This window comes from Bufo bufo, chromosome 5, assembly GCF_905171765.1.
Source record: "Bufo bufo chromosome 5, aBufBuf1.1, whole genome shotgun sequence".
In the NCBI taxonomy this organism is placed as follows: Eukaryota; Metazoa; Chordata; class Amphibia; order Anura; family Bufonidae; genus Bufo; species Bufo bufo.
The window spans coordinates 529,347,336-529,361,011 of NC_053393.1; the positions used below are offsets into that span (position 1 = coordinate 529,347,336).

The 13,676-nt window shown below is 41.7% G+C and overlaps 1 protein-coding gene across 3 annotated transcripts; it reads right to left on the bottom strand.

The window, feature by feature from the left end:
* Positions 1-982: 982 nt before the first annotated feature.
* Positions 983-10,391, bottom strand: TFPI2 (tissue factor pathway inhibitor 2). Of its 3 annotated transcripts, XM_040431200.1 has the most exons (6): positions 10,165-10,391; positions 8,140-8,316; positions 6,444-6,509; positions 5,954-6,133; positions 1,765-1,938; positions 983-1,394 (listed from the first exon to the last, which is right to left on the bottom strand). In XM_040431200.1, exons 1-6 carry the CDS (start codon positions 10,253-10,255, stop codon positions 1,339-1,341), a joined length of 744 nt encoding a protein of 247 aa, XP_040287134.1. In that variant the 5' UTR covers positions 10,256-10,391; the 3' UTR covers positions 983-1,338. The 3 variants fall into 3 exon arrangements, with proteins under 3 accessions (XP_040287134.1, XP_040287136.1, XP_040287135.1); XM_040431202.1 differs by lacking the exon at positions 1,765-1,938 and having other exon boundaries at positions 10,165-10,389; XM_040431201.1 differs by lacking the exon at positions 6,444-6,509 and having other exon boundaries at positions 10,165-10,384.
* Positions 10,392-13,676: the final 3,285 nt, after the last annotated feature.

Below are 13,676 nucleotides of genomic sequence, written 5' to 3' on the forward strand. Positions count from 1 at the left end.
AATTTAGTACTGTCTTCCCCCCAAAGTGATGAAGAAAAAGCCAAAATACTCACCTGACTCCCCGCCACTGTCTGTGATGCAGGCCACAGGACTCTTCTGGTCTACAGCCTGAGTTATATGATTCTCAATGTCATCATACTGCCTGCGACCGGGCGCAGGTAGTCACAAGGATATCATTGCTTCACGACTGCCTGCGTTGTTTTAATGTCTTATAGGCTTCAGGCCCAAAGACCTGTGGTCTGTGAGAGAGAACGGCAGGGCAGTGACCCCTTGGATCCCATGTCCCGCTGCAGAAATTCAACTGTATGGTTGTCCACCCTGAGGAATGATGGGCGTAAAATCTACTATTAAATATAGGGGGGGGGGGGGGGGAATATTATAAATAAAAAAAATCACAATCAACTTAGGAATGTTTGATGTTAAAATATGTTTGATTTGGGAGGAGTTTTCCCTGTCATTTTTAAACAGACATTGGTAAAAAATATTTTATTTTTTAATATACAAAACATAGAGACATTACAATGAATGTGAATCCACCCAAGAGCCTCATCTTCTGCATCGGTCCCTTTGTGTGTAGTATATATACAGATGTACAAATATATGTAAAAACATTTAAAAAAAACTAGAAGTGCCGTTATTTTTGGTTATGTAAAATAAAAAAAAGTGAAGTACATTGCATTTCATCCAAATTGTAAAATATGAGTATGTTACGAAATATAACTATGTACAAAAATGGCTCATAGTCAACTGGTTGGTCCTAGAACCTGAATACTCGAGTCGAGTAGTAGATATTATTGCCCTATTGGTCCATCCAGACTTTGGTACAACTATGTGGTGTATTATGATAGTATTAGAGATAAATTATCAGTCACCTTCTGGAGACACTTTGGAATTTTCATCTCTGGATTTTTTTTTTACTTTTCTGACAACAAAAGTCCATCAAATTTGCAAGTATTTAACTTGTGTATTGTTTCAAAGGCCCTGAGGTCTATGCTGCCCCACAGTGTAAGTGGAACTATGCGTTTAGGCAAGGAGATGTACTATTAATATCGGCCTCTAGTGGCACATGTGATGTATGTCAAACCGCAGAAAAGGATTCACTTGCCTTTTTAATTCACATTGTAAATTACATTGGGATGAAGGCGTGATTTAGCTTATGTAAAATCATAGCAAAAATTGGTGGCAAAAAGCTACTGCATGGTATAAGCTGGAAGTACGGCATTCCAATTTTTTGCATATTGCAACAATAGGCAAGCTCTTCTCCACCGGCTGTATCCCGCTTGTCCCAAGCAAGACATTAATGTGAACCTATAAATGTGTATCTTCCCCACTGGTCGCTCAAGATTGTGTCTTCGGCTTGCGAATACGATTCTTAGGCCTTGGCTTTTTATTTCCTAAAAATCAATAATAATTGACAACATTAGGGAACCAATTTTTTTTTTTTTTTTTTTTTTTACACATGCACGTGGTCAGACATTATAAATAATTTCAAAATTGCTATTAAATAATGTAAAAAATTATAATCTTAATAATTTTTAATGAAACAATATTTTTGGGCCTGGATCTATGGGTTAGAAACATTGGACTTGGCATTTCAGTCATTGGGAATATTAGTAGTAAGAATTCTAAAATTGCGTCTATTATTTAAATGTTATGTTTTTAGATCCTTCTCACAATGATTTGCAATCAAACCAAGTTATTTAGAAATGTTTCAGCTTTTTTTTTTTTTAACCTAAACGATTTTTGTTAGATCTCCGCACACACCTTTCTTGCACACTTTATTACAATCTTCCATCCTGACAAAGTTGTTAGAGTTTCCTCCACAACCAGTGTATGTAAACTCTTCACAGGCTTTGGATTCAGTGTTGAAATAATAGCGGGTTACAGAAGCAGAGCATGATCCCTCATCCCGTGGGTTATAGCAGAAGCTGGGAGCATCTATAACACAAAACCAAACAGCTGCTATAATGTAACGTAGGAGTGCAAAAGATCAGAGAATAGAGTTACCTATCTATCTATCTATCTATCTATCTATCTATCTATCTATCTTCCATCTGGATATCTATCTATCTGAAAAAATGTCTATCTATCTAGTATATATCTTATCTATTTATCTATCTATCTATCTATCTATCTATCTATCTATCTATCTATCTATCTATCTATCTTTCAAAAAAAATATCCATCTAATATATAGCTATTATCTATCTATCTTTTTTCTATCTATCTCGTATATATCTCTTCTATCTATCTATCAAATAAATCTCTATCTAATATAAAGCTATTATCTATCTAGCTATCTAATGTCTATCTATCTCGTATATATCTCTTCTATCTATCTAAACATTTCTGAAGAAATTTATCTCATATGTAGATGGGGGCCCCTATGAAAATGGATTTTGAAAACTGGGCAAGGACTTAGAAGACAAAGAAAATTTTCAATTAGTGATTAAGTAGACTGAACTATCATTTCAAAAACCAAAAGATGTGGTTAGTATCCCTTTAAATAACTTTGATATGTTTTATAAGTGATTGAAATCTATATTTTCTGCCATTGTCCTTCCTACTCTGTGGGTAGTGACTGCAGAGTGAGTAATGCCTTCTTCAGGCACATACAGTATTACTCATGCATAATAAATTTTACTACCACCAAACGAGTCAATAACAGTGTACAAGGGTAAGTGAAACATAGTGAAAGTGTGTCGCAAGTCAGAGTTCTTCTTCTGTAAACATCAATCTAGATAACACAATTCTGCCTACGAACTGCCTACAAGACTACCGGAGAATTCATTAAAGGGCCCACAATGAAGCAGGACCTGTGTGATAATAAGGATATATGCCAGCTTCCATAAAAGGGTTGTCTGGCTGGCAATAATTGGTGATCAGTTGACTCCTCAGTCACATGGGTCACCACTCTGGGCAGTGATTGGCTGAGCGCTCATTTCCTGTGTGTCGAGGGAAAGCAGGAAGTAGAAACCAGTAGGGACCCAGGAAGCATCAGAAAGGGAGTGATGGGGGATGAAAGAGTATCATTGCTTTGTTTTTTAGTTTTTCTGGTGACATTAGGACCTTTAAATGTACCAAGTCCATTACAGTGAAACTCCAGTCATTTCAGGGACTACCTACTATACTTCACTTACCCGTAGCTGAAGCCTGTACTGGCCAAGTCAACTGGCATGGCAGCATAGCAAATACTAAAAGTGCCTACTGCAGAGGTTGGTAGCATTCTCTATGCTGCCTCCTTCTAGTGTTCTTTGGTTGCCATATTGCTGTGGCCAGCACAGGTTTCATCTATGGACCCAAGAGAGGCTAGTAGGTGATGTAGGAAAAGACAGCATTTAGGTAATCGGGGACATAGAAAACAGGGGGCCCCATAACAAAAATCAACATGAACCCTAAGAAAGAAGGTATTTGTATTTGCTTTTATCTCTATTATTGCTTGAGTCAATCCATTCACTTTCCACCCAGTAACAAGTGAGATGTTACTCACTAGGTCTTAGTCCCCCCTTCCGAGGGCATGGTCTAAAGCTGAATTTTTAGTGTTTGTTAGGAGTTTCCCTTTACCCTAGTAATTTTTCCCAGTCCTTCAGTTCTGCCAAGAGGTGGTGGGGGAGAGTTCAAATATATTACTCTAAAGTCCAAAGCAGTATAGACTCTTTTGAACTTCAGAATAGGCACAAAGTATGCCCTTGATCTCAAATAGAAGTAAGTCCCCCTCGTCACTCATTGAGTTATAATACACTATTTTGTATCATCATTAACCTGCATTTTTGGAGGGTGCATTTTGAGGGTTTTCATTATAGCACCTTACTGATATACTGGTCTTAGGGAGGCTTTTTTTTGTAGTGACCAACTAAATTATATGAACATTACAGTGTATATCAAAGGTTCCTGCCGATCTTGGAAGTCAAGAAGAATAGCTTTTGGCCAAAGAAGGCTTAACCGGTGTGAATGCATAAAGGAGAGCCAGGCAGAATAGTTTTTGGCTGTCAGATAATGTAGATGTATGATCGCATTAAGGCTTCAGATGAATTCAACTTCCTGTGCAACACGACAAGTATGGATATAATCTACAGAGGATGGAAGCTGTCACCATGGCTTGCCCCCTTAGACAGTTTTCTATCATAAATATGAGTGCTTTCTGGAGTCTAATGGAGCTTGTGAGATAAATTGGGGTGAGTATTGACTACAACCATGAGACTGTATTGTGTAAATGTTTGATGACTCCCTGAACGATGATACATGGGCCCCATGGTCTCCAGTAACTAATTAACTGTCATGGAAGTACTCATTATAGATCACCTCCTTCATGGTCCCTATGCTGAAATCAATACAAAAATGTTTGCCACCATGGAGCTGGGCAGAGACCAAGCATAGCTTGTCCCTAGTCATGACAATGAGCAGTATTTCCCTCAAGGTTCCTGTGCAGCTGGATGCTTAGGTGGTATGTAGACCCTAATCTCCTTAATAGTAGCTATATATGTGACACATAGACTCAATGCCAACTGCCTATACTAGATTAGCGTTAAGCCTTAACAGCACCCAATAATAAAATATACTTTTATTTATATATTTTTTTTATTTATTAAATATTACAGTAAATAATCTCAAGTTGAGTACCAATGAATATGAACATTATGATCTTTCAGCAAGTATACAAATTATTCGGAACCTGGTGGAAGTGGTCTTGGGCTGCTTATTTTCCCTGCAGTGGCCACTACAGGGGAAACACGGTATTACATACAGCCATTCAAATGAATGGCAATCCATATAAGATACGGCAGGACTAGGACTGTGATGGCTAACCTCCGGCACTCCAGCTGTGGTAAAACTACAACTCCCAAGATGTACACTTGCTTGGCTGTTCTCAGAACGCCATAGAAATGAATGGAGCATGCTGGGAGTCGTAGTTTCACCACAGGTAGATGCCGGAGGTTAGCCATCACTGGACTAGGTCTATTAAAGTAAAAGCATCTGCTATGGGTCATAAAGGTGGCACACCCCTATGATGTCCACAGAAGTGGACCACCTCTATTAGACCCAAGGAAATCTGCATGGAGTTTGCATGTTCTCCCCGTGTTTGGGTGGGTTTCATCCCGGTTCTCCGGTTTCCTCCCACACTCCAAAGACATACTGATAGGGACTTAGAATGTGAGCCCCACTGGGGACAGTGTGATGCTAATGTCTGTAAAGAGCTGCTGAATATTGCAGCGCTATATAAGTGCGTAAAAAAAAAAAAAATTAGAACAATTATTAATGATACCACGACCGTGTGCAAATTAGCTTATTTCAGTTCCATCTTTACAGAGCAGGATATCGGTTGGGATTGGGATATTGGATGGGATTTCTTAGTCGCAGCTACAGATGGGTTGTCCTTCCTTTTGGAGGAGTCTCTGGTATGTCTGACATAAGCTAATTTGCATAATTTGTGCCCAGTAGAGGAATGCCTGAAAATAATTCTCCATATGCCAACTGAGTCTCTTCAAGGAGAACCCCCTGAGGTACTGATTGCTTCCCATTATTAGATGATAATATCACCACTGTAAACCTGCTCCAAAATATAACCCTACATGACTGTAGATGTATACGTAGCTGTAGTATTTCTTGCCCCCAAATCAAGAGGATAGAAGGGCGCCATGTAATAACGCCAAGTTCCCCTCTTCACAGGCCACAGAGCACCTACATGGGTTGCCTCTATGGCAGCTTCTTATAAAATATCATATTTATTTTTACTTTTTTTTGTACTTTTTTGGAAAATACCATTAACATTTTAAGGTAATATTTTGCATTCTTTTATTTTTTATTTCTTTTAAACATTTTTTTTCTTCATTTTAACAGATGTGTATTATTTTTACCATTGTATTAGTTTGTAGATGTTTTACATTTTATTAATGTTACGTAGAGTGACCCCGGCTCATGAGGCAGCAGGAGACCATTGAATGACGTCACTTACTTCGTTTGGGAGCGCAGGTCTCGAGGCAAGAAGCTTCGTCTCTGAAATTATTATCATTTCCATAGCAACCGCTATAAATGAATTTTTCACACTTCATGGTAATCAGGTTGAAAGCATAGCGCTTCAGAAAGGCTCGGCAATGTCCCGGCTCGGGCTCCATTCTGCAAATTTTGGGGACTTCTGTAAAATGTAAGGAAAAATGTTATAGTCAATAGATTTTTTGCAAACCAAATAAAGTAATAAAAAACATAACATAAAAATATGTTATAAGGCCAATGTGGAAGCATGCCTACAAGCGGAAGTGCTGTTAGGAGGTCACTTGACATCTGGGATATTTAGTAGGACCCTACTACTGGAATATTATTTATGGTGGCAGCTCCACCATGACGTCTTGGACCACTGGCCAACTATTCCTTTAAGTTTTTTGCTCTCCTAATGCTTTAACTTTTGCAGTGAGAAGTTGCCTCACATACAGCGCTCTAGACCTTACCCGACGTGTCCACTTTTTCAGCTGTCAACTTAAAGATTTTTTCAGAAACTGAACTGTTCGAATCATCTGAAAGAAACCCAACGTAACCAATCAATATTCACCCCAGGTACATTCAGCTGGACTTGTCTACTGTGTTCTGTAGACGGGAAAGCTATTGACTGATCCAGCCGAATGTCCCTAATGTCTATAAGTAGTGGAAAGAGTTCAAGTTTAAATGCCCCATTCAGGGCATGTTTAGTAATAGGGTCCATTATTGTCAGTTGACCTTGATCTTGAATGAAGAAAGGGAGGAACTCTTGGGGTCCTACAACCGATCAACCCCACTGCCCCCCCAAAAAATAGCTTCTGGTAAGTATATTGGCCAAAACCTGCCTATCTATATCGTCTATCAGGGATTGTCTGTGAAATCTATCAGGGATTGTCTGTGAAATTGTAGAGAGTTGGCAACCTTCAGCATACAAAGGGGCAAAATTTGATTGGCAAAAGTTGAAAGAAGAAAGAAAATTTCAAGTTTATGCAAGAGTGTCCCGTTCATCAATTGAGGTCCTTGCTTAACTGTATTACCCTTTAGGCATGATACCCAGCCCATTCCCACAAATTCCCATGTCCAAATTTTTTCTTGGGGGGCAGTAAGGCATCATTTTACTTTTAATCTTAGGCACCTAGAGGCATTCCCCTAGGTCACACCACCTGGGGACCACCAGAAGAAATGATTCCTGTGGCCCACAGCCCAGCCTTATGGAAGAGAGTGCTTAAAATGTATTTGCTTTCAAAAAGTGAACCCCTGCAGGGAGTGACTTGCTCCACTCATAGCTTAGGTTGGATTTCATGGTTTCTGACGCGAACCTAGGATGGTTTGACTAGTCCAACCCTGTATAATAGAACAGGAAAACTAACATACCCAGCATAATTCAAAAAATCCCTGAGGATTCCAGTCTATGGACAGCATTGGGAGCATTTTTTATATTATTGCATTTTACTTATTTTGGGCTAAAAATCCATTTCTCCATTGGTCTTTATTAAACATTTTAACTGTTTGTCTTCTACAGCCTTTACGTTCAGTGAATCTGCAAGCGGTTGTGTCTACTTCTCAATGAATCCGCCAGAGAGCTGCTCTGATGGCTTGATCTGGAGAACTTTTCTATACTTTTCTAGCGGCTCATAAACACTCGTTTAAGCTAAATTTGTATCCAACTGAAATTAATTTAGCTTAAATGAGTGTTTATGAGCTGTCAGGATTTCAGAGACAAGGGCTACAGATCCAGGCATCAGGGCAGGTATATGATGGATCCACTGAGAAGGAGAAGTAACATTCTGCCAATGCAGTCAAAGTGACCGTGAAAGCAGTGGAGGAAAAACTGTTTAAAATTTGTAGCAAAAAAAAACAATTCAAAAGATATTTACCCCAAAATAGGTAAAATGCAATAATATATATCCATAACCTTTAGATATAAAACCAGAGGATCAATTGTGTCCAGAATTCCAGTGGTAGGTGAGTAAAGATGGGATAACTTCTGTAGAAGTTCTGTAGACATATAGACAGATTGTGCTGTTTCGTTAGTTGTATTGCTCTCCTGGTTTGTAGGTGGTTCTGCATGGGACTGAGCAATGCCTCCTATATCATGCAGCGTCATTATGCAATCAGTAGCATAAAGGCTAGATCATGTATGGTACGGTACACTACCGGAGAACTCACTTTTGATTTTCCAGCAGGTTTTTTCACAGTCCTCCAAGGTCTCAAAATTGTTAGCATTTCCACCGCAACCTCCATATAAGAACTCTAGGCACGTCTGGGCGTATCGGTCGTAGTAATACTGGGGTAGTAGGGCTTTGCAAGGTCCTTCATCCATGGGAAGGAGACAAGAGGTGGCATCTGCAAGGAGATCACATGTTCTTAGGGCGAGATAAGGTCATAGTACATAGACAGGGTCAGCTGCTTAACATTCTCAGACAGAAAGCAAATAAGGGTCCATGGTGCAGACCTGCAATATTACCAGCAGGATCCTGGAGCCACCATGCATTTAAATTCCAGGACAAGTAATCCTACACATGTAGCAGAGCAGAGTCCATCACCTAACTCTTTGGCCCTGCATGGTTTGTGGATCATTATAACCTGTAGTGGGTGCAGTATGGCAGTCCTCCTAGTTGAGTATACCTTTCTAATATAATATCCTATGGAACATGCTACAATTTGGTTTTCTCATGGATTTCCCATAAATCAACGAGAAACTAACTTTTTCATGTCCTGTATAACATCATAGGCACATGGAGGTGTAGTACAGCCCAATGGCAGCTACATATACTATATCTCAGACCCAGATAACACATAATACAACCATGTGCATGAAGCCTTAAAGGGATATTTACGATCTATCCTCTGTCGATATCAGACTGTTGACACCCGCCACCCCCACCAATCAGATGTCTCCATGACACTGAGCGAACGGAGAAGAAAAAGAAAGCTCCGTACATGGTTTCATTTTTGGCTCCGACGAACTGAAGATCAGCTCCCATTCACTTAAATAGCTGCAGTACGCAATATGGCCACTACACAGTGGATGGCGTTGTCTGTCTCCAACTCCGTACACTATTTAGTTTCTGGAGCCGCAGCGATCCAAAGCGGTCTGGTTGCCGGATGTCAGACCCCCACTGATCTGATATGGACGACCTATCTGGAGGATAAGTCATCAATATCTGAAGCGTAATAATATTACAGGCTATAGCTACTAGAGAGGGGTCGTTGATCCGGGGAGTTATTCTGATTGGAGTCGGGAAGGAATTTTTTATTCCCCTAAAGTGGGGAAAATTGGCTTCTACCTCACAGGGTTTTTTTGCCTTCCTCTGGATCAACTTGCAGGATAACAGGCCGAACTTGATGGACAAATGTCTTTTTTCGGCCTTATGTACTATGTTACTATGTTACTATGTTACTATAGCCCAGAGAATCCTTTTAAGCTGGCCACAAACATACCATGAAAGTTGGGTAAACCTGACCATTTCGGCAGGCCTGACCAGGTAGGCTATGTGCATGGGATTGTCCCAACTCTCACCGGACACAGATGCCGGGGAACCAAATTGACCTGACAGTGGCTTGCTTCCCATTGAGAAGACATACATGTCAGGCTGAGCCAATGTGCGTTCGGCCAAAAGCTATTGAAGGTCCATGGCCATTCTGAGACAAAAAAAACAGAACCGCAAAGGAAGCCATTACGCCCCCAGATTTCTGTAAGCGCATCACAGTGAGATCCCGGACTTAAAAAATAATGCAGCCAAAATCAGTAACAACTGTCTTCTTCATTTCCATGACTTGAACCAATTATCCCATCCCCCCCCCCACCCCCTCCCCTTGAGTATTGAGAAACATTCCAAGATAGGAATGTGCAACCTCATATTTACAGAGCTCTGGGGAAGAGCAGCAAAGATGGACTCACTGTGCTTGTTACAGATGTAGCAGAGTTGAGTCATTTGACACATTGTAACAGTATGATGGGTTGATTGTAAACTATTGCATAGTGTAACTATATCACTGTGCAAAAGGGATGTAACCAGTTAAGCTCTGCTACTTCTATACATGCACTTGCAGGAGGTTGTAGAATCCTGCACCTGGAAGCGTAAAAGGGAAAGGGAAAGTAACAAAAATAACCCAAAACTTCCTTTTGTTCAGAGGCGGAGAAATGTGGCTGCACAACGCTCCATGAATGAATGCCCCCATCCCTCTTACTTCTTGCTGTAGATGCTTCATCCTGGGGTAGGGCGATGGCTTGCACCAACAGGGTGGCAGCGGCTAGGACCCGGGCTGCATAGACTTGCATGGTTATAGAGGAAGAAGCTTGCACTCTGAACTTCAGGCTGAGCCTCACCAAGGCTTGTACACAGAGTGGTGGACACACTCAACTTCCCAGGGAACTTTTATACACAAAGAGTGGAAGCCTGAAGCAGAGCAGAAGGAGTGGCCATGGTGACTCACATCAGACATCATCCTTATCCCTGCACACAACACGTCACATAAGGGAGGGGAGTTTTGCAACTGTTAAATTTTGTTGGAAAATTATCCCTCAGACACCACTCACTGAGGAAATGCAGAGAGGATTCCTCATAGGTTAAAGTCCATGCAATGTTTTTTTTTTTTATTCTAGTTATAATATTAGCTTTATTTCACAGGTTCGTGATGTGAGTAAAAAATGTGGAGGATTTCATGGGACAAAAATTAGGAAATGGAAGGGTGAGAGGTTACAGACTTTGGAAGTGTGATATAAACTGGGTCTTTGGGCAGGGCAGCAAGGTGAAGGGTGTAAATATTTCATAATCCCACAATGGATCATCAAATTTACCGTAATTATTATTATTATTATTATTATTATTATTATTAGTAGTAGTAGTAGTAGTAGTAGTAGTAGTAATAAGAGTAGTAGTAGGACTAGTGGCAGTAGTAGTAATAGTAGTAGTAGAAGTAGTAGTAGTAGTATTGGCAGTAGTAGTGGCTATAGTAGTAGAGGCAAAAGTAGTAGTAGTAGCACTGGGAGTAGTGACAGTAGTAGTAGCAGCAGTACTGTAGTAGTAGAATAGTAGTAGTAGTATTGGCAGTAGTAGTGGCCGTAGTAGTAGTAGCAGTAGTAGCAGCAGTAGTAGTAGTAGTAGTATTGGCAGTAGTAGTGGCTGTAGTATTAGAAGTATTGGCAGTAGTAGTGGCTGTAGTAGTAGTAGCGGCAGTAGTAGTAGTAGAAGTATTGGCAGTAGTAGTGGCAGTAGTAGCGGCAGTAGTAGTAGTATTGGCAGTAGTAGTGGCTGTACTAGTAGTGGCAGTAGTAGTAGTAGTATTGGCAGTAGTAGTGGCTGTAGTAGTAGAAGTATTGGCAGTAGTAGAAGCTGTAGTAGTAGTAGCGGCAGTAGTAGTAGTAGCAGTAGTAGTAGTAGTGGCAGTAGTAGTAGTAGTAGTAGTAGTATTGGCAGTAGTAGTGGCTGTAGTAGTAGAAGTATTGGCAGTAGTAGTGGCTGTAGTAGTAGTAGTGGCAGTAGTAGTAGTAGCAGTAGTAGAAGTATTGGCAGTAGTAGTGGCTGTAGTAGTAGTAGCGGCAGTAGTAGTAGTAGCAGTACAGTTGTGTTCCAAATTATTCAACCCCCAATGCTGTAAAGGGTTTTAGGGAATTTAGTGTACATTTGTAATTGTGTTCAGAATGAAATCTTACAAGGACTTTTTAAAGAACCAAATGCAACTAAAATAACATCAATTGTTTTTGTAATACAGTATTAAATGTTTTTTTTGTGATTTCTTCATAGACACAATTATTCAACCCCTTAAAGACTACCACTCTTAAGAACAGAGGTTCATTCAAGTGTTTTCGATCAGGTATTGAAAACACCTGTGGATGTCAAGGAGCAGCAATCAAGCATAATAAGCACCAATTAGGCAGATTTAAAAGGACTGTGATACTCAGCTCCTTCTAGACATTTACTGGTGTGTTTACAAACATGGTGAAGTCAAGAGAATGGTCCAGGAAGACAAGAGAAGAGGTGATTTCTCTTTGCAGGAAGGGAAATGGCTATAAGAAGATTGCAAAGATGTTAACCGCCTCCGGACCGCCTAACGCAGGATCGCGTTCCGGAGGCGGCTCACTCAGGCAGAGTCACGCATATACGCGTCATCTCGCGAGACGCGAGACTTCCTGTGAACGAGCGCACATAGGCACGCGCGTTCACAGGAACTGCAGGTAAGCGAGTGGATCTACAGCCTGCCAGCGGCGATCGTTCTCTGGCAGGCTGTAGATGCGATTTTTTTTAACCCCTAACAGGTATATTAGACGCTGTTTTGATAACAGCGTCTAATATACCTGCTACCTGGTCCTCTGGTGGTCCCTTTTGCTTGGATCGACCACCAGAGGACACAGGCAGCTCTGTAATAAGTAGCACCAAGCACCAAACTACACTACACCCCCCTGTCACTTATTAACCCCTTATTAACCCCTGATCACCCCATATAGACTCCCTGATCATCCCCTGTCACTGATCACCCCCCTGTAAGGCTCCATTCAGACGTCCGTATGTGTTTAACGGATGCACGGATCCATGGATCGGATCCGTAAAACACATACGGACATCTGAATGGAGCCTTACAGGGGGGTGATCAATGACAGGGGGGTGATCACCCAATATAGACTCCCTGATCATCCCCCTGTCATTGATCACCCCCCTGTCATTAATCACCCCCCTGTAAGGCTCCATTCAGATGTCCGTATGTGTTTTACGGATCCATGGATCGGATACGCAAAACACATACGGACGTCTGAATGTAGCCTTACAGGGGGGTGATCAATGACAGGGGGGTGATCACCCAATATAGACTCCCTGATCACCCCCCTGTCATTGATCACCCCCCTGCCATTGATCACCCCCCTGTAAGGCTCCATTCAGACGTCCGTATGTGTTTTACGGATCCACGGATCCATGGATCGGATCTGCAAAACACATACGGACGTCTGAATGGAGCTTTACAGGGGGGTGATCAATGACAGGGGGGTGATCACCCCATATAGACTCCCTGATCACCCCCCTGTCATTGATCACCCCCCTGTAAGGCTCCATTCAGACGTCCGTATGTGTTTTACGGATCCATGGACCGGATCCGCAAAACACATACGGACGTCTGAATTGAGCCTTACAGGGAGGGTGATCACCCAATATAGACTCCCTGATCATCCCCCTGTCATTGATCACCCCCCTGTCATTAATCACCCCCCTGTAAGGCTCCATTCAGATGTCTGTATGTGTTTTACGGATCCATGGATCGGATACGCAAAACACATACGGACGTCTGAATGTAGCCTTACGGGGGGTGATCAATGACAGGGGGGTGATCACCCAATAAAGACTCCCTGATCACCCCCCCTGTCATTGATCACCCCCCTGTCATTGATCACCCCCCTGTAAGGCTCCATTCGGACGTCCGTATGTGTTTTACGGATCCACGGATTGGATCCGCAAAAAACATACGACGTCTGAATGGAGCCTTACAGGGGGGTGATCAATGACAGGGGGGTGATCACCCAATATAGACTCCCTGATCACCCCCCTGTCATTGATCACCCCCCTGCCATTGATCACCCCCCTGTAAGGCTCCATTCAGACGTCCGTATGTGTTTTACGGATCCACGGATCCATGGATCGGATCTGCAAAACACATACGGACGTCTGAATGGAGCCTTACAGGGGGGTGATCAATGACAGGGGGGTGATCAC

Bases quoted from the DNA above. Each gene is read 5' to 3' on its own strand.
- TFPI2 (XM_040431200.1), bottom strand. From the start codon at position 10,255: ATGCAAGTCTATGCAGCCCGGGTCCTAGCCGCTGCCACCCTGTTGGTG. The intron at 6,134-6,443 runs GTAAGGTCTAGA...TACATTTTACAG, and splicing joins TGAAAAAGTGGACACGTCGG to AAGTCCCCAAAATTTGCAGA. The intron at 1,939-5,953 runs GTAAGTGACGTC...TTTGTGTTATAG, and splicing joins GACCTGCGCTCCCAAACGAA to ATGCTCCCAGCTTCTGCTAT.